Genomic DNA, 25,574 nt, shown 5'->3' with positions numbered 1-25,574 from the left:
AGGTGTCATCAGTTAGTGATTGAGACCATAACGGACCAGGTGGGCCTTAAGTCTAATGATTGATATCCTTAGAAGAGGGCAAAAAAAGGCATGCAGAAGCAGACATGTGAACATAGAGGCGCAGACTATGGCGATACAGCTGTAAGCCAAGGAAGTCCATGGATTGCCTGAAGCCACCAGGAGCTGGGGAAGGAGAGGCAAGGGACTCCCTTAGAGACTTTTCAAGGAGCTGGCCCTACTGACCCCTTAACTTCACACTCCTGGCCTTCTGACCTGAGAGTGAATAAACTGCCATTATTTTAAACCACCCACTTAATTTTGTTAAGGCAATTCTAGAAAACTACTACAGAAGAAATAAATGCACAGAACAGAGCAATTAACATTGATACTTGTTGAGTATTCATTAGGAGGTGTGGTGGCACAGTGGTTAAAATGGTTGGCTGCTAACCTAAAGGTTGGTGGTTCAAACCCACCAGCTGTTCCTTGGGAGAAAGATGTGGGAATTCGCTTCTGTAAAGAAGTCTCCAAAATTGGGTGGTTCTACTGTGTCCCCCAGGGTTGGTATGAGTTGGCCCTGGATGGTATGAGTTGGCATTGACTGTGACTTGTAAATGCACTGCAATCACGCCTAGTTGCACTCACTCTTAGTCTGTGAAGGAGACGTGATCATCCCTAGATTTAGAGAAGGATGCTGAGGTAGGAAGTTAAGGGGCATGCTTAGGTAATTTGGCTCCAGCACCCACACTTTCTCTCACATGACAATTTAGGAAACATATTAAAAATGACCTCATAGCTTAAAAACTTTTTAAATTAAGGAATTTGATAAACTGCTCCCCAACCCCCCACAAAAAAAGAGTGAAAAATGTCACAGAATCTATTCATTTGGCAATTGGGCTTTTTTCTCATAAAATGTGCGGGGAGAGAGAGAGAGAGAGAGAGAGAGAGAGAGAGAGATCTGAAGAGAACATGTGAGAAATCAGAAAGCCCTAGAGCAAGGAAGGCCACAGGTGGAAAATAGAATCAGCAGATGGGAGATGTGGGAATTGGAAGCAGCAATGAGACACAGATGGCTTGCTGTGTTCTGTCAGTAGAAAGAGCGTACAAAAAGGACAGGAGCAGAGCTTGCTCGGGAGAGGAAAACAAGCTTCACGTGAACTCCCGTGTACAACAGCATAAGTTTGGTCCATACTTACTAATGTTTGTTCCTTTCCCAACTCACCTGACTCTCTCAGTCACTTAATGAGAAAGAAGAAGTCTGTTTGAATGTTGTACCTGCTATGGCATCTGGATCTTCTCCCTGTAGAAGCTTCTTCAGTTTCTTACTAACCAGCTCCAATAACGTAACAGGTGTCTACATAAAAACAGGCATTTTCAAATACTTAATATGAATTCTTCCTGTTCAGGAATCTAACAGCAGATCCTCAGTGTGTTTGACCACGGAGCAGGGGAAGACGGATGGTTTCAGATAAAGAAGGGCAGGGCTTGGCAATGGAAGAGGATCTCTGAATATCTGAACTTTTTCAGGAATTCTTTAGAATTCCATCTTCTTTCAGGGTCAGTGTCATTGAGTCGGTTCTGCTATGGGTTGGAAGCAATTCCATGGCTCCTAACCACACGACATGCTATCTGAAGGTTAGGAAATGTTCTCCAGGAGTAGTAAAAATGGTTGGCACGTCTACCCTATCCCTGGTCTAAAGGACTTTACACTGTAATTCCCTGGTCCAGGTGTCAACATCAGTTGCTGTCCAGCCCACGCTGACTCATAATGACCAGAGAGGATGGAGCAGGGCTGCCCCATGTCGCTTCCATGGCTGACGTCTTCAGAGAAGCAGCCTGTGGCAGCTCCCTGGAGAGGCGCAGCTGAGGGTTCTGAATGATGGCCCTTTCTTTCCCTTTCAGTTCGCAGCTGAGCGCTTAAACACCGCACCACCAGAGATCCTTCCACATGGAAACGGTTTTAAAAACAACTCCAAACTCAATGCCATCAGGTCGATGCTGACTCACAGTGACCCTATAGGCAGGGTAGAACTGTCCCATTGAGTTTCTGAGACTAACTCTTCCCGGGAGAAGAAAGCTTTGCCTGTCTCCCAAGGAGCTGTTAGTGGTTTCAAACTGCTGACCTTGAGGTTAGCAGCTTCAGCGCATAACCACGACGTCCTAAGGGCTCCTTAAGCAGCAGTTCTACGATACCTTCAAGCACTACTCTCTTAAAACCGGTAAACGTTCCATTTCCACTTTGGGCTCTAAGGAAGGGGGTCATCCTGGGTCCCAGGGCGCATCTGCTGTGGGCGAATGTTCTGACCGGTCTTACTGCAAACCATGCTGAAGCCCATGCTGGAGGGAGAGCTCTTCCCCCGGGCGCCCGGGAGCCTTCCTACCATCTTCTACCTGCCTCCCACTTAACCAGCAAACTGCCCCACTAGTTTGTCCTGCCAGTCGATCAAGATCTGGGGAGTGACTACTATACGTAAGCACTGTTCCAGGTGAGGAATACGCAGATAAACGCCTGAACTTGGCGCCGCCTCCTTCCGCCAAGAACCCTGACCCAGCGTCTGGCTCCGCAACACAGCTGGGCACTGAGCCGCGGGGCGCAGCGCAGCCACCACTGCCCGCTTCGGCCAGGAAAGCCCGTCCTCCGACTGGCATGCTGCAGCCACGGGCCTGGAGAAAGCCACCACCCGCGCTCCAGTTCTTTAAAGCCTACGGAGTCCTCAGGGCACAGCGGATCTGGGGTGTCCTGACCCGGAGAGCATCGGGAACCACCCAGACGGGGCCCTGGGAGCCTTCATTTATGTTCGCAAGAGCTGTGAAACCAATCGTCCACCAGGAAGCAATCCCAGAGCTGGTCAGCAGCCTGAAGGCAGTCCCCCAGACGGCAGCTGGAGGGACTGCCCTGAACTAGGCTGGTTTCTTCCTCAGCAGTCGAGACAGGGCCAAGGAGTTCGTGGACCGCATGCTGAAAGTGGCCAATGGCTCTAGTGAGTTTTGGTGACTCTTAGAGGGCTAATGGAACCAGAGCATCGAGCAATAACGGTGGGGTCTGAAGCCTCAGTCTAGAACAGGGTTGGGCGGACTTTGGGGAAGGGGGACCCAATCCTGTCCCTCACAAAAGTTTGAGGATTTGAGGGTCAGACACATATTTCTGCAGACAAATGAGATCACCATTGTCTGAATAATATCCTTTAAATGAAACTCTAAAAAAATGTTCTTGAATTCATGGAATTATTTTCTTATTGGACAAAAATATCATTTTAAAATCAGGAAACACATAATTTTAGGTAGTGGTCAATGCCCTTAGGAAAACACAGCCGGGTAAGGTGGCCAGAGGGATGGAGGTAGGGATTGAGCCTGGGAGCCAGGGAAGGCCTGTTTCCGAGGTGACCTCTGAGAAGTCTGAACAGGAATGAGAGGTCAAAGGATTCAGGGGAAAAGTGGGGTAGACAGAGACCAGCCTGCCTGTAGCAGGCACAAGCGCACCCCCTCATGACACCCCGTTCTCAGCTTCCTGGACCATCCCTCACCCATGATCCATAGGGTCCCAAATGGATTTGGCCTACTGCCCCCTTTTCAGAAAACAAACAAACAAACAAACAAAAACTCACTGTCACCCTGGTCATTAATGCACTCTAGCCCACAGCCCAGGGTACCATGTCGGTATCGCTTTGGTGTGCCCGCTGGGTCATTCTCTCACCCTCACAGGAGTGGCCTCACCTATTTGGGGAAACACTGTGGCTTGACCTTTGGGGATGGTCATCAAGCCTCCTCACTGCCTCCTGCACCCACAACCCCATGCTGCCAACGTCCTTTTTTGCCTTGGCTGCCTGCGTGCTGCTTCTAACACGAGGGAGAGGGAGAAAAATGGGGGTTGGGGGAAGTCCTTTCTAACTCCTGGGCCATATCAAGGAAGAGGCAACCTCACCCAGTCACAGGGTGACAGCGAAGAAAAAAGACAGGCTGAGGGGCAAGAAATAGGAGAGAGGGTATGTTTTCTCCAAATTTTTAGCTGGAATCTATGACCCACTCTAGCAAGTAAATATATGTAAGTATTTTATTTTAGTCACTATAGAGTTAAATATTTCTATGACCTGGGCCCAAATTTCCATTCATGCAGAGCATCTAGCAACTGGCTTACAAACAAGCTTTTAGAAAGGGCTTCATTCAAAATTCATCAACGGGGACTGCCTCTATTGTCTATCCTTAGTACACCAGCAAACCCCTCCCCACCCCCACCCCCCGCCCCCAACTCAGCACACATATTTTACTCTGGATAATGGAAAAGAAACTTCAGTCAAGGTATACAGACAGGTACTAAATTGGAACCAGTATGTTTATTACAGAAAAAAAAATGGGAGGAAAAGGAAGAAAAAGAGAGAGAGAGAGGCCATTTTAAAAATAGATCTTTAGAGCAGGAACACCTTACCAAAGGAGCCCTGGGGGTGTAGTGGTCACACAATGGGCTACTAACTGCAAGGTCCGCAGTTGGAAACCACCAGCTAGCTGTTCCCCAGGGGAAAGAGGAGGCTTTCTACTCCCCAATAGCAGTTATAATCTTGGAAATCCACAGGGGCAATTCTCCCGTCACTTTGGCAATTCTCCCCTGCCCCAACTCACAGACTTGGCATGGATTCGATGGCAGTGAGTTGAATGAACGCCTTACAAATATTTATTCCACTACCTGGTACTAAAATAGGGCAGTTAGGCTGAACACAATTATTTTCTCAAGTGTTTCCAAATTTTGTATGTGCAGTATTTTTGCTCATCCTACTATGACCTCTCTTTTTCAAGTCACCTTTATCTCTTGCCTGGATTATTCCATCAGCTTCCTGAAGGGGCCCTGCTCCACTAGAGTCTGATCTCAATATGTGTCAGATTTATCACAGTGAAATGTCTGCCAGTTCATGTCACAGCTTTGATCAAACTCTCTAGCGATTCCCCTTGTTATTCAAAGCAAAGCCCTTCCACTGGACTGCGCGACCCTGGCTGTGCCTTACACATCCACTCTCACCTCTCTGATGGTACATCATCTACTCTACCCCCATCCCATCTTTTGTTCTGCCCCAAACCACTGCCTGCACCCCATCCCTTCAGGCCTTGCACACGACGGGTACTCAGTACATTCCCACAACGCTCTCATCCTTCCAGTCTTCCCTCAGATCGCACGTTACAAGTGAGCCCCAGCTTGAATACCCTACTAACCACTATAAGGTGCATTTCAGTTCCACCCTGTTGCTATTGTGAGGTGCCACCAAACTAGTTCTGACCCACAGCGACCCGATGCACAACAGAACGAAACACCGCCCGGATTTGCGGCACCCTCCCATCTGTTCTACGCTTGAGCCCACCCTAACACCTATAAATCCCCTACCGTGCTTGGGCTTTTCTCTTTCCTGTTGCGTTGATCACCTTCTACCTAACTTCAGGAGTTGCTGGGTGGAACAAACAGTTAGGTGCTCAGCGACTAATTGAAAAGTTAGAACAAAGGTTTCCAAATTTATTTAGCACAACATCCCCTTTTCAGGAAAACAGCAAAAACTCAGCTCCCCTGGCAATTAAAAATGTTGGTCCTGTAGCCCATAATCCAGGACAAAGCGTAGGTATCTGCTTTTGCAGTCGCTCTGGACCATTCCAGTGCCCGCCACGCCCCCCTCCCCAAGCGCCACCTCTGCCTCCCGGGGGCAGTATCACCCACTCTGGGAAACACTGGGTTAGAGACATGAGTCCATCCAGAGGTGCCTCCAAAGAAAGGCCTGACAATCTACTTGGGAAAATTACAGCCATGGGCAACCCCATGGAACCCACAGTTCTGCTCTGCCCTATACAGTCGCCAGGAATCAGAATCAGTTCAGTGGCAATTGATTACCAAACCAGTTGATGCAATTAGTTAGAATTTCTTATTGTCTGTCTTTTCCGACCTGGATGTAAGCCCTACACGGTCCGGCCCTCTGTTTGTTCCCTGGTGTACTCAAAGCACCTAGAACAGTACCTGTGACATGATGCTGCCCATAACTGGGCTGAGAGACAGATGAACATCCTTGTCCATACTGAAATTTATTCAAGTCGATTCCCTTCCCTTAAGTGCATGTGGGGAGGTGGCTTTCCTTCGAGCCTTGAACATTAGAGGTACTCAGTACATTATTTATTAAGAGAATAAGTTTGCCTTTTTGCTTGACACAATAGCTCAGTAAATGGGCAGAGGCAAAATGCCAGAGGTACCTTGAATAGCTCGGAGTGATGCTCCAGTAGGAAACGGGCCAGTTGTTCCGTCTGCAATGTTAATAAGGATCTGCTTCGCAACAGTGCTTTGGTAAGAGTTTTCAGGATGACCGTTGTGTTGTCACACTGTAAGCAGAAAGAAGAGCTATGGGAGTCTGAAACATTTTTAAAGGAGAGAGTAACATAAAATTGAAAAACAACAACAAACTACTAGAAACATTTTTTCTTGCCTGTTTTTGGAGCTTGTCGGCATGAGGTTCTGATGCACCCACCATAAGAGTAAGCAGCTGCCGTAATTCTTCCCTAACAGTGGGCGACACGAATCTCAGAGCCAGCCAGCTGTGTTGCTTCCAGCGCCTCTGCTCTCCATCACACGGGTCACAAAGGCACAGGGGGGCAAAATGGATGGGTGAGCGTGACTTTGATTTGGGCGCTATTTTTGACAAGTATTATGAAATATTTCAAACACACAGAAAATTATGTCAGAGGATAATATGTCAAATACTTGTTTAATAACATGCAGTTTTATCAAATGGTATTTGGTTTTTAACATGAAATTAGGCGGCCACTTGCATAGATTACAAAAAATGTAGCATGATATTATGTCACTTGATATTTGTTTTGCTAAAAGGTCATTAATAAATCATAAATTCATGATTCCAGGTATTTCATTCCTCGTATCCTTATTCCATATCAAGATGTTTCCTATTGTCCCTGTGATATACTGTGCCTTAGATTTAATGACTTATGCTACATTAGTAAATTTGATACTAGACTAACACTGCATGTTATCAAATTTAAATGACATTAATATTAGTGAATTGAGAAACAAATTCCATGAAATATCTAAATGTTAAAGAAAATTAACGTGTTATTAATCATGAAATACGCAAAAGATTCTACAATTCATATATGTATTAAAATGTATTATGCAGAAAATCAAAGTTCAAACATTTTTTTCTTACCTAGAAGTTCAATAATTCCTGAATGAACGTCGAAATATTCATCAGTTAACAGGCAATCTTTCTCTTGATTATAATATTTTACTATGACATCAAACAGTATTTTCTTCTGAAAATTCAATTTTGTCTCTTCGTGTGTGTTTTGTAGTATCTGCTGACTGACCGTAACTATCAGCTGGTCGGGGAAATAGTCTAAGCATTCAATTGCTGCATTGAGCCAGTCATCAGTCCTGGAGGGGAAATGTTTAAAATGGAAATAAAAAATCAGTGGCTGACATCTACCTACACTTAATTGCATAGAACATGGTTTGATATAACAACAAAAAAGTGGCTTATATTTAACAAAATCTACAGGAGAAATTCTTTTGAAGGAAGATATGCAATGAATTTTGATAGGTAAATGATGTAGCGAATGAGAGGAAAGGACACTTCTCCCCAGCAAATAGCACCACACCTGTAATGTGCTTTTATTTTCAGGCAGTTACTGATATTGTTGTCTACCTTTTTATTGCTCATTTTAAAATTCAGTAGTGCTGTTGTACACCATGAGTGGTTCTCCTCCCCTCTCCTGATTCACCAACTTTTGCTCACCGCCAGGGAGTGGATTCTGGCTCATGTGGCCCTAAAGAGAAGGACAGAACTTCCCTTGTGGATTTGCAAGCCTGTAACTCTCTTTTAAATTTTTAAAAATCATTTTATTGGGGGCTCTTACAGCTGTTATAACATTCCATTCATCAACCGTATCAAGTTTGGGGGACAAATGTTGCCATCATCATTTCTAAACACTTACTTTCTGTTTGAGCTCTTGGTATCAGCTCCTCTTTTTTTCCTCCTTCCCTCTCATCTTTCTCTGATGGAGCAGCTGGTGATTTAGAACTTATGATTCTACTACTATTTGAGAACAAGAAAACACTTTCCTATCAAAGATGCACTGTTTCTCTGAGACACACTGCTTTCCCTTGTTTTCAATCCCTTCAGCACAGTAGGACAGTTGGGATCCCCCCTCCACTGCCTCTGGAAAGCCTTCCATTCCCTTTCTCCACATCCACCCTGCCTTCTCCAGACTTGGGTTAGTACTGATTGCAATAGTATGCTCCTTCGGTTTCAAGTCTTCATTTAGTATGCCTTAGAGGAAACACTGGAATGATGCACCATTGAAATAGAAAAGATATTGTGTTAGTCTGAGTACTTTAGAGACAAATTCACAGCAACTCATGTATAAGAGAGAGTTTTATATGAAGGGTAAGTGCACATCAAGAAAACATCCCAACCCAGTGCTGCCCAAGCCCACAGTCCAACAATAACTCATTAACCCATATGTCCCACACCAATCCACAAAGTCCTCCTCCATCTCACAAACACACCTCAATGCCAACTGCAGGAGGAAAGCCGAGTTCGTGAACATGTAAGCATCTCAGCGCTGGCAGGGGTCTCCACACGGCTGCTCCAGCACCCAGGGTTGCATCGGGGTAGGTCCATGCGGCTTCTCCTTGGGGATGTCTTGCAGGAAGTCAGCCTTGCAAGCTGAAGCAGGGAACTACTAAGGCAGCTGCACACTGGTCTGACCATCAGAAAGCAAGAGACCCGAGAACTAGAAAGGTGAGGCTCACCGAACCATGTACCTCTCCACCCTTCAATGAACCCCACATGTGTTTATCAGCCAGGTTGGCACAATAAACTAACTCAGATATTAAGGCAGGAATAATTGCAGTTCATGAAATAGGGCCTACAAAACATCTCAGACAAATCACCAAATGTCGACCTCCCTGTAGGAAAAAAAAAGCTAGTTTTTACTTAGTAAACAAAGGGAAACAGTTACACATCTATGAAAAAAGTGCAAGAGAAGGAAAAAATTTACAAATTAAAAAAAAATTTTACTGGGGGCTTGTACAACTCTTATCACAATCCATACACACATCCAAAATGTCAAGCACATTTGTACATTTGTTGCCATCATCATTCTCAAACATTTTCTTTCTCCTTGAGCCCTTGGTATCAGCTCCTCATTTTCTACCTCTCTCCCTCCCCAACCCTACATCCCTCATGAACCCTTGATAATTTATAAATTATTTTTTCGACAACATTCTGTTTTTTCTTTTTTTTAAATTGTTTTATTAGGGGCTCATACAACTCTTACCACAATCCATACATACATCAACTGTGTAAAGCACATTTGTACATTCATTGCCCTCATTCTCAAAACATTTACTCTCCAGCTAAGCCCTTGGCTCCTCATTTTTACCCCTCCCTCCCTGCTCCCCCTCCTTCATGAACCCTTGAAAATTTATAAATTAATATTTTGTCATATCTTGCCCTGTCCGATGTCTCCCTTCACCTACTTTTCTGTTGTCTGTCCCCCAGGGAGGAGGTCACATGCAGATCCTTGTAATTGGTTGCCCCTTTCCAACCCACCCTCTCTCTACCCTCCCAGTATCGCCACTCATACCACTGGTCCTGAAGGGATCATCCACCCTGGATTCCCTGTGTTTCCAGTTCCTATCTGTACCAGTGTACATCCTCTGGTCTAACCAGATTTGTAAGGTAGAATTGGGGTCATGATAGTGGAGGAGGAGGAAGCATTTAGGAACTAGAGGAAAGTTATATGTTTCGTTGTTGCTACATCGCACCCTGATTGGCTCGTCTCCTCCCTGAGACCCTTCTGTAAGGGGTTGTCCAGGGGCCTACAAATGGGCTTTGGGTTTCCACTCCCCACTCCCCGTCTCTTTCACCATGATATGATTTTTTGTTCCTATGATGCCTGATACCTGATCCCTTCAACACCTCGTGATCGCACAGGTTGGTGTGCGTCTTCCATGTGGGCTTTGTTGCTTCTGAGCTAGATGGCCACTTGTTCACCTTCAAGTCTTTAAGACCCCAGACACTATATCTTTTGATAGCTGGGCACCATCAGATTCACAAATTTCTTAACAATAATTTTGAGCTAAACATTAATTGCTTGTCTCCTGATACAATTTGATTAAAGTAGCATTTCTAAAGTACACTAAGTAAACATTTTCATGTCTAGATCATGTGACTAAATGTAAAATCAAAACTCATCACCATTGAGTCTATATAATTTATAATAGGCCCTCTACAGGGTTTCCAAGGTTGTAAGTCTTTACTGAACAGACAGCCACATCTTGATCTTGTGGGTCTGAACTACTGACCTTGAAGTTAGCCACCCAATGCCTAACCCATAGTGCTACCAGGGTTCTGTAGTCATGGAATATTCTCATTGCCATCAAGTCCATTCCAACTAAAAGTGATCCCAGAGACAGACCTGCCTCTTTGGCTTTCCCAGACTTTTAATATGTACTGGAGCAGACAGCCTCCTTTTACTCCTGTGGTGAGTTTGAGCCACTGACCTTCCTGTTAGCAGCTGAATACAAAGACTCTTAAGCCACCAGGAATCCTACCTAGTTCAGTTCAATTCTAGTTTAGGTCCTTGATATGTAACACTAATTCAGATTGGTTAAGTAGGATGAATCAACTCTAATCTGAAGCCTTTGACATGTAAAAGATGGTTTACTTAGCTGAGGAGCAGCAAACAATGGCTCAGAGTCCCAGGGGTCTGCAAACTGAGGCACTCAAGCCATATGGAGCTCTTTTGATACCTACATGTAGTTCTGAAGCAAAACTGAAAGTTAACATAAAATGATCATACTTTCATCTAAAGCAGGGGTTCTCAACCTTCCTAATGCCGCGACCCTTTAATACAGTTCCTCATGTTGTGGTGACCCCCCCCCCCAACTATAAAATTATTTCGTTGCAACTTCATAACTGTCATTTTGCTACTGCTATGAATTGGGCGACCCCTGTGAAAGGGTCGTTCGACCCCCAAAGGGGTCGCAAGTATATTAGTCATGCATTTAGGTTCAAATTTAGCACCCTGTCATCTGATCGCCCTTATCATCCACGTAAATTTGTACTAGTTTTTAGTATTTTCTACTCTTTTCAATTGCAGTTTTATGTTTGCTTTGTTATTCTTGTTAAGTGCTTTTGTTTGTTTCTCATGTCTTTCTGTCTGTGAAATCCAGGACAGGCATCTCTACAGAGGCAGTAACTGGATTAACAGTTCCTTGGGGGCCTGGCAGGGGAGGCTGGGGGAAGATGGGGAGCTAATAACAATGAGAACAAGAATGAAGAAAATGTCCCAAAACTGATGTGGTGATGATTGTACACCTCTTCTTGATGTGGTTGGACCACTGAATTGAATATGAACTATATGAAAATAAAACTGTTGAAAAATAAGTAAAAATAAAGGATATTATTCAGATAAGGGTGATTTCATTTGTTTGTAAAAAATATATATTTATGGCTCATGAATAATATTTAAATTGTTGTGAGAGGCAGGATTGGCTTTCTGCCTCAAAAGTTTGCCAAGCCCTGGTGGTGCAGTTAAGAAGGCAAAGTGTAACAAGCACTAAGCATTTTGTCCTTCAGGTTAGACATTCGGATGCTTGTCTTCTTTGACATGTGAACAGTCCCAACCTGACACGATAAGGAAGAATGGAGACGAGTCAATGCCTTAGAATGATGGAGCTGGCGAGGAACACTGACAGCACCACGGACTGCCAGGGGAACACACAAGTCTGTTTTGGAAGAAGTGCGGCCAAAATGCCCCTTAGAAGCAAGGCTGTCCCATGCACTGTGGTGCTCTTTTCCTGTTCAGCTCATGATAGGAGAAAGCAGCATGTCAGTGCCCGGTTGGAATCCCAATGGAACCAAAGGCTTTGTTTATACCTGTAGTTTATCTGTTATTTTCAGAAGCAAAACAAATCCTGGTAACCTCACTCAGGGTAATAGGACGCCTACAACCTCCACTCCACAAAAGAGCCTAATGTCTCGGATTGGGCTTATCTCACTGAACTATAACTTGTTTATTATTATGCTTACTGTAGGACAAGGGTGAGTAAATGGGTAGATATGGTGGCGGTTATACTATTTTAGGATTATAAAACAGAAATGACAAAAGCTGGGAACCTTTGGGGATGATCTAGGGAGAGGAGCATTGGTGTGGTAGTTACTTAATTTCATGTCAGCTTGATATGTAGAAGTGCAGGGGTGGAGTCTAGCCTGTCAATCAGGTCACAGCCTGTGGGTTGGTTTTCTCATAATTGAGGACCCCCCTCTATCTGCCTTTACCTCATGACCATGAGTCACTCTGAGACTGCCAGAGCCCGGTGATGTGTCCATCACCAATGGATCCACAAGACTTTGCACCCACCAGCCTGTGCTCTTCCTGTATTTTGCATCATTGCATGTGGCTGTGTGAGTCTGAAGGGGGACTTATGGACTAGTGTTGGACTTATGGACTTGAGATGAACCGGACTGGGATGTTCTCCTCGTATATAACTACTTCTTGATATAAAGCTCTTATACATGCATACATAGAGTGTCCCTTGAATTGTTTTTCTAGTCAACCTGGCCTAACACAAGTGACAAATAGATGAGTTCCTACAACTGAAAGCACTATGATTTCCAGTGATCCTCTCTCAGGTGGCTTCTCTCACGTCAGAAACAAAAATTTGAGGTACTAGCATGTCAAATGGAAAAATGGAGTCCATATAAATGTACAAGGATGGAGGGGGGATTTGCTACTAGGGTTCCAGCCCATACATACATGCTTACTACAAACAAAACCAAGTTACACATGTCTCTGGGTAAGTGGATGATTGCAGACAGGCATTCTCAGTTAAATACCTGTTTTAGTCTCATTAAGGGCCCTCAAAAAAGATCTGATGAAAACATTTGCTTCTAAAGGGAACTTCTGCACCAATTAAATTCAAGGCAACGAGGGCAGTTCAGAATATTTTGCTGTTTTGGGGGGCAGGGGGGTGTAAATCCCAAATGTATCATTTTGATATATTTTCTCAGAAGGCACAAGATTATCATGTTATCATGGGGACTTATGAGGAAAGAGTTTTAGGAAATTGTACTGGTGAGAAAAATGCCATGGAAGGTGTGCCAAGGAATGTTTTCCACCATCACAAGCACCTGCACCCGCTCATTCTTGAAGGGCAGCAAGGACTGCCTTATAAGAATTTTGCTGGGAAACCTTATCTCAACCTCCCTGCAGTCCTGATCTTCAGCCTTCAGCCTTCTCTTTGTTCCTAAAACCAAAGAACACTTAAAAGGAACGTGACTGGTACCCCCCGCATCCCACACTGCCAATCTGATGTGATGTGAAGCAGAGTACAGGCTGTTCAGGGAGGGTTAGAGAAATGAAGGCTCTGTCTTCAAAGGATGTAAACCTAGGTCACAGGTTCATGTATTTACTTGATCCACTACCCTCTTTTTCAGGGGAAAAGTGACTTGGAACCTTCTGGCAATTAAAAACTTTGTCCATTAGCCTATACGCCAGGTGTCATCTATTTCTGAAGGCCTGCTCGCCCCCACCCCAAGCAGGGGCTGGTATCACCCACTGTGGGAAACACTGACCTCGATGAAGGACGTATCAAGAAACAGACTGAACTACTGAACTGTATGCTATGTGGATATCTCAATACAACCGTTTAAAAAGAAACAATAGCTTCATAATTGAATATTTTCATTTAATAAAGGTTTTCTCTGATTCTGTAGTAACACTTTTTAAACTTACCTTTAGAAATATAGATGTGCATGTACATATAGTTAAACAGTTATGATTTTGGATCATAAAATACCAGGGGCAAAACATGTAAAAATTTTAGCTAGAGATTATGTGACAATAAAATAGCACTTACTCGGGTTGATGTAAGTGTGTGGTAACCTCTCTGTCGAGGCAAGTGTTTGAAATAACGAGATCCTCCTCTTTCCTGAACTGCAGAGTTGGAGGGTGAACTGGAGGCGCCAAAATATTTTCCATGAAGGGAAGGTCAATCAGTTGGAGAATCCGTAACAATGTTTGTTCTTTCCAAACACCTTCCACAGCTTACAATGAAAAATAATGTAACTATTAAGACTGATAAGCAGCACAGACACATTTAACCAGCATTACAAAACTACCCCCTTTCTAAGTAAGCCACACAAAAAAAGTGACTTTGACATTAACACAATGGATTGATTTAATGCTAGGATAATGTAAATTAGTTACTTTTTTTCAATTGTCCTTTTCAAGATTGACCTTTAAGGTGACATCGGTATTGTGTACCATACTGACTCTATTTTCTGGTTGTTTTGATTATAAAGCAACATTATCTTGATCTTAAGGCTAACGGGTTAAATCCAAGTATACAAACCCAGTGGCCATGAGTCTAAATTATTGTACACAGCTGAGAGAATACTAGTTACATTTTAATTCAAGGCAGCACAGAGAATTGCAGTCGATAGCTCTCTCATGAAGGCTGACCTTCACTCGGGTTTCTGAACATGCTTATTAAGAGTTAATTAGATTTCCACTTATGGTATTCTTCAGATCATAACTGCAGGGTTTTTTTCTTTTCAATGTGAAACAAAATTATACAATCAATACAGACTGCCATCGAGTCGATTCTAACTCATAGCCACAGCTCCTGAAATCTCGCCTAGAACTCCCAAGGAGGTAGCTTGTGCGCTAAATTTGGTGGAAAGCCATATTTTCTTGGTTGTAATTTGAAAAACCAACCAAAACGCAAATGCATTAAAATGGTATAATTTCATCAGGGGCTTAAGTGGGAAGAGAATGCTTTGAAAATGATGATGGCAGCATATGTGCAAATGTGTTTGACACACTGGATGAATGTATGGATTGTGATAAGAGATGTAAGAGTCCCCAATAAAAATTTAAAAAAATGACATAATTTCATGTAAGAATCTGGATTTCCAACAAGTGTTGGAGGGGCTATGGGGAGACAGGAACTCTCATCCACTGCTGGTGGACTTGTAAGTATGTACAACCACTATGGAAATCGGTGCTACATCGCACCTTGACTGGCTCGTCTCCTCCCCTAGACCCCTCTGCAGGGGGATCTCCAGTGGCCGACAAATAGGCTTTGGGTCTCCACTCTGCACTCTCCCCTTCATTCACTATGGTAAGATTTTTTTTGTTCTGATGATGCCTTATACCTGATCCCTTCGACACCTCGTGATCGAAAGGCTGGTGTGCTTCTTCCATGTCGGCTTTGTTGCTTCTGAGCTAGATGGCCACTTGTTTACCTTCAAGCCTTTAAGACCCCAGACACTGTACCTTTTGATAGCCGGGCACCATCCGCTTTCTTCACATTTGCTTTTGCACCCGTTTGTCCTCAGTGATCATGTCATGGAGGTGTGCAGCCAATGATATGATTTTTGTTCTTTGATGCCTGATAACTGATCCCTTCGGCAACTCATGATCACACAGGCTGGTGTGTTCTTCCATGTGGGCTTTGTTGCTTCTGAGCTAGATGGCCGATTGTTTATCTTCAAGATAAACAACTTTCCTCTAGTTCCTAAATGCTTCTTTCCCCCCTTCCCCCCAGTCGTGATCCGAATTCTACCTTGCTAGTCTGGTTAGACCAGAGGATGTACACTGGTACAGATAGGAACTGGAAACACAGGGAATCCAGGGCAGATGATACCTTCAGGATCAGGGATGTGGGTGGCGATACTGGGAGGATAGAGGGAGAGTGGGTTGGAAAGAGGGAACCGATTACAATGATCTATATGTGACCTCCTCCTTGGGGGACGGACAACAGAAAAGTGGGTGAAGGGAGACATCAGACAGGGCAAGATATGATAAAATAGTAATTATAAATTATCAAGGGTTCGTGAAGGAGGGGGGGAGCAGGGAGGGACGGTAAAAAATGAAGACCTGATGCCAAGGGCTTAAGTGGAGGGCAAATGTTTTGAGAATAAGGGGAATGAATGTATAGATGTGCTTTACACAATTGATGTATGTATGGATTGTGCTAAGAGTTGTATGAGCCCCTAATAAAACGATTAAAAAAAAGAATCTGGATATCATGCTTCTCTTAAAGAAAAAATATCTCAGAAAATCTCAAAACCTTGGGCCTGGCTGAATGCTTGAGACAATCAGGTAACCTGGATAGACCCCTTCTGGACTGGCATGCCCTTTCTAGCAGGCCACAAAGCTTTCCACTCGCCCCTGTGTCTCAAAGACAGAATGAAGCTGAGTACCACCTGCCATTTTCATGGTTTTTCTATTTTTTTTTTTAATTACAGTTAAAACGGGTTTCTCTGTACCTAGTAATTGACTCAGTGGCAGTGGCTGTCAGTTAAACAGTACACTGCCCACTGCAAGGTCAGCAATTCAAATGCACCGGCTCCAGCTCAAGAAGCCCTGATAGCACAGTGGTAACTCATTAGGCTGGTAACGACAAGGCCAACAGTTCAAAATGACCAAGCACTCCAAGGGAGAATGATGAGGCTTTCTATTCCTGTAGAGAGTCTTGGAAGCCCACCGGGGCCGCTGTGCCCTGTCCTGTAGGGTCACTGGGAGTCAGGATTGGCTCAGTGACAGTGAGAACGGGGTACCCCCTTTGGAAGAAAGTTCAGGCTATGTGTGTCTGTAAAGTTTTACTACCTGAGAAACCATATGTAGGGTCACGACAAGTCAGAATGGACTTGAGGGCAGTTTGTCTAGGTTTTTGGGTTGTTTAAATGTTGTGATGACTAATTTCATGTACTAAGCTATGGTGCTTAGTTGTTTGGTCAAACACTAGACTAGATGTTGCTTGGAAGGTGTTCTGTAGTAAGTAAAAGAGCTTTTATGTGTGGACAGCACATAACTCAACCAGTTGAAGGCCTTAAACAAATCTGAGGTTTCCCAGGAAAAGGGAATTCTGCCTCAAGACTCCAGCTTAGACAGCCTGCGGGAGTTCTCAGCCTGCCACCTGGACTGAAGACTAGTGACGTCCTAGGCCACATATTGAGTTACGATTTTGGCTTTGCCCACTCCCATAACCACTAGTCATTGAGCCTCCTGGCAACTTCCTGTAGGTAAGGAGAGCTGTGCTCCATCAGCTCTTCAGTTGATTTTTTTTCCCCCACAAGTAGATTTCCAGGCCTTTCTCTGAAGGACCTCTGAGTGGACTTGAACCTCCAACCTCCTGGTTAGCTGTCAAGTATTTGGAGATAAATATGCATGAATGTAAAAAACTAAGCAAAAGAAGGAAACAGAAAGCTGCCACTTACTCTAAGGCAAGCAAAGTGTAAGGCAAACGAAATCAGGGTTTGCTATATGGCTCAGTTCTGCAGGGTAAATCATGGAAACACAGTTTACTATTTTTTTTTGTCATTTTGCTTTGCTTTGTTTTCTTTTTAACATTTTATTAGGGGCTCATACAACTCTTATCACAATCCATACATACACATACATCAATTGTATAAAGCACATCTACACATTTTCTGCAGTTTACTATTCTAATCAAGGTAATCTACTATTCGGGGAGATGGAGGGAATGGGGCAAAGGAGAAATGTTGGAGGGAGAGGTGCAAGGTTTCTTTGTCGAAAATCCATCTGATTTACCCCAAACTGAAAAATTATAAAGCAGCCATATAAACCTTTTATCTACAAATAGAGAGTGACTAGGGGGCACAAACTGTTAACCCGCTGGCCTTGATGACTAGTCGGCTAGTTGATGTTTGGAGATAAGTGATAATAAGCCCTTGTACAAGAGTGCCTCCGGGGAAGAGAACAGGGGTCAAAGGAGAAGGATGCGTGATTCTTACTTTTTTATAACAAAACTTGTAGGACTAGCTGAATATTCTATACTATGTGCATGCATAACACGGATCAAAATGACAATGTCTGAAAAAAGAACAAGTACTAGATTCCCTTCCCTCCGGTGTCCTTTCAACGGAATCGTCTCAGCTTCCCCAACTGTACAATTAGAGTTGCATCACTTATTTGACAGGCTAACTGTGAGTATGCAGATAACAAACGTTAAAAATGAAGATAAAAAGTTTGGCACAGAGCAAGTCCCAATAAATGGCAATTATTTTCACTGGGCATCCTGTCAATTACCTGCATCTTTATTTTGGAATTTCTACAGGTAACTCTGTGTTCCCAAGGGAAAAGGATGTGTGTGGTGAGTTACTTTTCCTTAGAAATGAAACTATACCTTTGTTGGCACTTCTTCTGCCCCTCTGCTGTATATCAGTCTTCCTTGGCATTTTTTAAAAGTCCTTCTTCCTTTCGCTTTACCCCCTTTCCTTGGGCAACGTTGCCCTTTCCTATTGCTTCTCTGACAACGCAGATGACAAGGAAATAGCTAGCCTCAGCCTGTCCATTTACCTGGAGATCTGACTACTTAGAGGGTAAACACAAAAACTCATTGCCATCAAGCCAGTGCTGACACATTCAACTTGTTTGATGCAAATTCATGCATTTCCCTCAAAGGCTAGAATCCCTCTGGCTGTCCATCTCTTCTCACCCCATTCCATCAATCGCTAAATTCTGCTGAGCCTTTCCCCTTAGTATCCGCCAGTTATCCTTTGTTTCATTGGCATAACTCTAGTTGAGGCTGCTGGGGTCTTGTGAGAAAGAAATCCCACACCAGTCCTTCTTCAGCAATGAAGGAAACAAAAGGCCAAGAAGTTACCAAGGAGCCAGAGCATAAGCGGACAGTTGACATAGGGAATGGTACCAGGCGAAGTGGACATATCAAGGGAGGGCAGTGGAAGGAAATCTGCCCTGGAGGTAGAAACTCTATTTATCTATCTATCTATCTATTTATATTTATTTTATTGGAGGCTCCTACAGCTCTTATCACAATCTATACATCTATCCATTGTGTCACGTACATTTGTACATATGTTGCCATCATCATTTTCAAAACATTGTCTTTCAACTTGAGCTTTTGGTATCAGCTTATTTCCCCTCCTCCACCCTCCTTCCCTCAGGAACCCTTGATAATTTATAATTTTTTTCATGTCTTATACGGAACACTGTCTCCCTTCGCCCACTTTTCTCGAGGTAGAAACTTTAAATGAAAGAAAAGGCCAACATCTGGAAAGAGTGGTATCCCTGTATTACTCAGTCAGTGAGGAACCCGGGAAGAGACTCTCACACTGGGGAATATGCTCGTGAACTCATTGTTGGGCACGCAGGCCCAGTTTGTCTTCTGAGGCGCAGGCACGGAGCTTGCAAATACTACTAGTAAAGTGTCTCTCTCGCTAAAGTGGGTGCAGACTGGATGTCTTCAGTGCTCGTCAGTAAACCCTTGTGACTACCCTTTGGCAACCTCCTATGGGATAGGCAGTCTGCCCCAGTTCTCCCTCTGGAGACCCACTGGGGTATGGGCCAAGTCTGAGGTTTCTATCAACCTGCCAGTTACCAAGAGCAATGGTGTAGGGTGTATCAGGAGTGGACCGTGTTTCTCATAGGTCCTCACATGAAATTTTTTCATTTTAAAAATTGTATTGTGTTGTTGTTGGATATGCCCAGTGGAACACACATTCACAGCTTCTATATGTACAATTCAGTGATACTGGGAACATTCCTTTCATCAGACCCCCTTCCCCACCCCCCTTCTCTGCACCCACCTGCATTCTTGCAGTAGCCTCTGACCTACCTCCCTTCCAACCAGTTTCCACCGGGTGGAAGTGCAAGCTAAAATTCGCTCCCTCATTTTCACACTCTTCTCATTTCCTCTTTGCCTTTAAAGTAAACTATAATCTCGGTATGGCTGGTGATGCAAATGGTTAATGGTTTGACTGTTACCTGAAGAGTGGGTGGTTCCAACACAACCAGAGGCACCTCGAAAGGCAGGCCTGACCATCTGCTGCCGAAAGGGCACTGTCTTTGTAACCCGGTGGGGCGCACTTCCACTTTGCACACTTAGGGTTGTCCAGAAGGGGAATTTGCTTAGCAGAGCCGACTACCAAGATGGCCTATAAAGCTCCCACAACGGCTCTTCCTGCCTCTCCGTCTCACTTGTGGTTTGTTCTGGTCAAATAGGGCCCTCTTGGTTTCTTATTGCTCCACTTTCTATCTTGTTTCTATATTTTTATACATACAGTTTCCTCGGCCTCAGTTACTTCTTTCTACTTTATTCCATTCCTCTTCATAACATTGTAACCAAGCTGAATTGTTACAACCTCTGTCAATCTTCCATGACTCCCTCTAGCTTAAGATGCACATCCCTTCTCCATACTATTCTAACCGTTGTAGATACACCATGCTCCTCCCATATGCAAATAATGCTTGTCCTGCTTCTTCCCTGGTATGACCAAATGCAGTAAAGGGTGTAATTAGTCATGAACCCTGTGTTCATCCTTCTTAGTTGCCGTAACGAGGGAGCTTTTCTTCTCATGTTAGTGGTATTATAAGGACAAAAACTCCAAGTAGACAAAGTGCATAGTAAAGAAGAGGAGAACAGAGGTTTGTTCTGGGAAAGGGACACACTTAAGGGGGTATGCAATGGACCAAGGATGTGCTCAGCAGACATGGTCCTAATGATAGAGCTGGTAATGAGTTTGCATGTTTCTCTGGTGCTTCAGGCTGTAAAGATGCCTTGGTGGCTCAATGGTTAAATGCTCAACTGCTAACTCCAGACGTTGGAGTGTAACCCCGCCCCCCGCTTGCTCTGTGAGAAAGCGGTGAGGTGTGTGGGCGGCTTCTGTGAAGAGGACAGCCTTGGAAACGGCGGGGCAGTTTTATTCTGTCCAACAGGGTCTCTAAGGACAAAGAGAAGGCTTCCTATTCCGTAGAGAGCGATGGTGTCAGCAACCCACTGTGGGGGTTCTACCCTGTCCTGTTGGGTGGCTGTGAGTCGGAATTAATTGACTGGACTGCAAAGGGCTTATAGATGGTGACTGGTCTGGTCAGCGTGAAAAGCAAACTAAGTGCTGTGGGTTTCGGTCACCTCACCTGTACTGACGGACATCACTAGGGAGAAGACAGCTCTTAGAGGGAAGGGAGAGTCAACATACCAAGCACACAACTTTGTCCCATAGCTGAAAAGTCTGTTTTTCCTTACAATGGTTCTGATAACAAAAACGAAAATGGAAATTACCTTTTGCTGAAAGCTGGAGGACAGGCTTGTTCACTCTGGTTTGGGGAGATAAAGTTGGAGACCCACAGAGTGTGTGGAGAAGGTCCTCACTCATTTCCTCATCAATTTCTTGTGCTAAAGGGTTTGAAATCATTTCATCTTCTATTCTGTTAAAAAAAAAGGTGGATTTAGCTAATTCCCAGGGCTCAAGTAGAAAGAAAATGTTTTGAAAATGATAATGGCAACATATGTACAAATGTGCTTGACACAACTGATGTAAAAATTTTTATAAGAGCTGTAAGAGTCCTTAATAAAATGATTTTAATACAGGACCAAAATGAGAAGTACACAGTTTATTACCATTTTTTATTGCTGCCAGCTGGCAACTTAAGGTAAACCCACACACAACAGAAAGAAATGCTACCTTGTCCTGCACCAGCCTGGTTGGCCCTGTGCCACCCGACTGGCTGAAGATTGCAATGTTGGGGTCCACGGAGTTTTCAGTGCATGACTGTGGCAGTTACATACTCTCCTGACAACATGCAAAGGGGTGGAGTCCAGCCTGTCAATCAGCTTGCAGCTTGATGACTTCATCTGGAAGGACTACAGAGATAAATAGCTCACTTGGGTAGGCACACACACTCTCTTTCTGCTTTATCTCCCTGCCAGACATTTCTGTTGACAAGCCACGTGGAGCTATGCTGATGGCAGCCAGAGCCCTGGAGCTGGAGGAGTCATGTGGAGACCCACGCCAGCACTGAGATGCTTCCGCCACCACTGGAGCCACAAAACTTTCCATCCACTGGCTGTGATCTTCCTGCATTTGGCATTATTACATGACTGCATGAGTCGAAAGAAGAATTTATGAACTAGTATTGGACATATGGGTTAATACTAGACTTATGGACTTGATCTAGACTGGGCTGAGATGTTTCTCAATATACAATTGCTCTTTTCTATAGAGCGCTTTCTTATACACATGAGTGTTCATGAATTTGTTTCTCTAGTTTACCGGGACTAACACAATGACTCTCAGAAGTGGACCCCCAGTCTGTCCTAGTCTGGAAGTTCTGCTGACACCTGCTTGACCTCACAGCAACCACACGCTTCCACTGGCATGGTTGGTAGCGGTGCATTAGGTACAAACGGTGGGAATCAGCCTGGGCCTCCTGGATGGAAGGAGAGTATTCTCCCCCTGCAGCCCCAGTGCCCCACAAGTTGATCTATACTTTTACAGGAAAATTTATTATTAACAAGCTGCTTATTTCCAAAATAGCTATCAGGCAACTTACACTAAAACACAAGGATCATAAATGTAATAGACTATCACACAAATAAGGCAAATTATAATTTTTTAAGAAAAAAAATGAGGAAGCAAATATGCTAATTGTAAGGTTAACATAGTTGCATTGATAGAGAAATCATGCTTACTATGAGCTTCCAAATAACCTGGACTTGTTTTTACATTGGATGTCTTTTTTTTACCCCTCAAAAATAAGTCGTGTTCAAGGGTTCATAAGGGGTGGTGGTGGGGGGAATGAGCTAATTCCAAGGGCTCAAGTAGAAAGAAAATGTTTTGGAAATGATGGCAACATATGCACAAATGTGCTTGACACAATGGATGGTTATATGGATTGTGGTAAGAACTATAAGAGCCCCCAATAAAATGATTAAGAAAAATGTAACAAAAAGACATGTTCTCAATGTCGCAGAAGATTTGTTTTTTCCTGGTAGAAAGTCTGGAGTTTTTTGTTTTGGAATGACAATGACCTACATAATAGTTCCAAAGCAAATGTAGAAGAGGGTTCATTTTTATACAATTCCTTTCTTTCATTGACTTCTGAAAAAAACAAACAACCAAAACCAAAAACAACATCCAGAAACCGTAACATTGAAGGCTAACGCAGTGAAGGCAGTTCTGCCAGTGTGCAAATGCAGTCTAATACAGTATTTTAGTAAACACTGACCTTGAGGGCACTTTTGCCTGTCTCATGAAGTAGCCCATTCTCTGCATCTTTTCCTTTTTTGCAAAAAACAAGAGAAGATTTTCTTCTTAGAAACCGGTAAAGACTGCTATTTGAATCTTCAAACTCCAAATGCTTGTCACTTTTGAATAGCTTCCCTCCTACTGGTTCAAATACTTTATGATTCATTAGAATTTGGCAAAGATGAATTCCTTTACGGCGAGAGATGTCAGTGCTACTTAGATACATAGTTTGCATAAGATGAGTTAATACTATATCAACAGCATCAGACCCAATAAAACAGTGTCTGTATGTCTTTAAATGGTGCCGTCTTCTTTTTATTTCCACTTGGGTATGAAGGGAGCGAATAATACCATCCCAGAGCTGAGTAGCTTGAAAAGGACCAGAGGATGCTAAAAAGAAAAAAATAAAATAAACATATGTTTCTAGCAAATTTAGATTACACAAATACATGTTAAGTTCTTCAGTGATGAAAACCTTATGCTTTTTTAATGGGACAATTCAAAACCAAACTCACTGCCATCGAGTCAAATCCGACTCATGGTAATATACACTGTCAATTTCTTTCTCAAGTTTCATCTCTCACCGTATGTAAAACAAAATATCAACTAAAGTTGCACTATAAAGTTGTCTGCCAACAACAACCAAGTCAACTTGTGGACATTTATGGAAGTGAAATACAGTATCCTGTTATGAGAACTTACAGACAGTTTAATTTTACCTGGTTAGCTGGTAGCTACGGCTGCAGTTAATCCTGACGACCATGACTTCAGGAATCATTCAAAAGGAAGGCACACACTCAATTCTTGATTATTACAGAGTGTGGCCTCTCTGCGTTTAGTTTTTTTCCTTTTCCACGGGGCCTTTTTGATCAATGGCAAGTTCTTCAACAAAGAAGTACAGGGCAAGGAGTTGAAGACTGCTTTGACTGTCAGCCAGCTGCATTTTTAAAAAAGACTCCTAAGAAATAAATGAAAATCTCAACACAATCCATGGCCATCAAGCCAATTCTGATTCAAAGGGACCCCATAGGACAAGGTAGACTTGCCACTGTGGGTTTCCAAGAATGTAAGTTGTTAGGGGAGTAGAAAGCATTATCATCTCCCTCAGAGTGGCTGGTTGTTTTGAACTGCCAACCTTGCAGTTAGCAGCCCAATGTGTACTCACCACGGCACCAGGGCTCCCGAGAAACAATTACAATTTTCATCCACTGGGGAGTAGTTGTGAATGAGGTATGGTATCACTATAAAATACCAGGTATCCATTGAGAAGAATGAAGTACAGCTGTATTTATAGCATCGACTGAGCTCAATACGTATGAAAAATGAAAACAGTGATTGACTCCAACTATTTGCATACTATATTCCACTCAATGTAAGAATGCAAACCATTTTAAACAATTTTAAAGGGAATGTGTTGAAACATCTACAATGTTGTTCCCAGGTTTTTGGAGGGTAGAAGCCCAGAATTCAAGCTTTCATCTACTCGATTTTACATCAGCCTGATTGATGTTCATGACAAAAATAAAAGGCCGCCATCCTGAAATTCCCTTTGTAATGGAAGCAGTTCTTCTGAGCATCCTTTGAAACACTTTCCTGAGACAGCATTCTGCAGCCGTGGGAAAGACTGGAGAGGTGAAGAGGTGTACAGGACATTTTCCGTGGATCACCTGCCCCTCTAAATCTTCATTAAACAGGCTAACTCAAGGTACATGTCATAGTACTTTTAACTCCTTCAGCAGCAACTGGTTTGGTGGGTTATTTTGTTTGTTTGTTTTTTTCTCTAAGTGGAGTTTCCTAGAAAGGTCAGACTATTACAACTTACCCCCTGGATTCCAAACAAACAAACTCAATGTCATCTGGTAGATTCCGATGCATAGCGGGCCTATAGCACTGGGTAGCACTGCTCTTGTGGGTTTCTAGACTGTAATTGTTTACGGGAGTTGAAAGCCTCAGTGGTCTATCTGGAAAGCAGCTGGTGGTTTCGAACTGATGACCTTGAGTTTAGCAGCCCAGCCACTGCGCCACCAGCGCTCCACTCCTGAATGAGATGGAACCTATACTTAAAAAGTTCCCCCCCCCCCCAGTGACTCGGTTGCTTATAAAACCCTTGGAAGCCCTGCTCTGGGGGAGCCCTTAAGCCTGAAGGCTTAAGGACACTACATCAGAGCAACTGCCTCCACCAGGACCCGAGCCAGCAGGTGGCCCAGGAAGGGGCGGAGGCCAGCATCTGGAGGGGCAGAGTCCCAACTACCCCTTCCCCTCCTAGTCCCTCGCTCGCCCCCCACCGTCACTGCACATTTGGCTACCTGTCCTCCTTTTCCGATAGAGGCCACCTCGAGGGCTCGGCGCGCTCAGTTCGGGGCCCGGAAACTCGCTCTGACCGCCAAGGCTGCGGAACCGCGGAGTCAAAAGGACCGCCATCAGTGCTCGGCTCCGTTAGCCCCGCCCCCACCTGGCCTGGGGGCGGGACCAGGGGACGTTCCAGCCCGCCCCTTCCGAGCCTGCCGGAAGTGACGT

The 25,574-nt window shown here is 43.9% G+C and overlaps 1 protein-coding gene across 1 annotated transcript; it reads right to left on the bottom strand.

The window, feature by feature from the left end:
* Positions 1-715: 715 nt before the first annotated feature.
* Positions 716-21,590, bottom strand: DEPDC4 (DEP domain containing 4). The gene is given in 8 exon segments (XM_075551110.1): positions 716-1,351; positions 6,214-6,339; positions 6,444-6,551; positions 6,553-6,577; positions 7,166-7,405; positions 13,901-14,078; positions 21,092-21,237; positions 21,495-21,590. Coding segments are annotated over 7 exon segments (933 nt in total). The 5' UTR covers positions 21,225-21,237; positions 21,495-21,590; the 3' UTR covers positions 716-1,228.
* Between the last annotated feature and the right edge of the window lie 3,984 nt (positions 21,591-25,574).

This window comes from Tenrec ecaudatus, chromosome 6, assembly GCF_050624435.1.
Source record: "Tenrec ecaudatus isolate mTenEca1 chromosome 6, mTenEca1.hap1, whole genome shotgun sequence".
Taxonomy (NCBI): domain Eukaryota; kingdom Metazoa; phylum Chordata; class Mammalia; order Afrosoricida; family Tenrecidae; genus Tenrec; species Tenrec ecaudatus.
The sequence above is the reverse complement of the archived record's forward strand: the minus strand, read 5'-3'. Positions and strand labels throughout refer to the sequence as shown.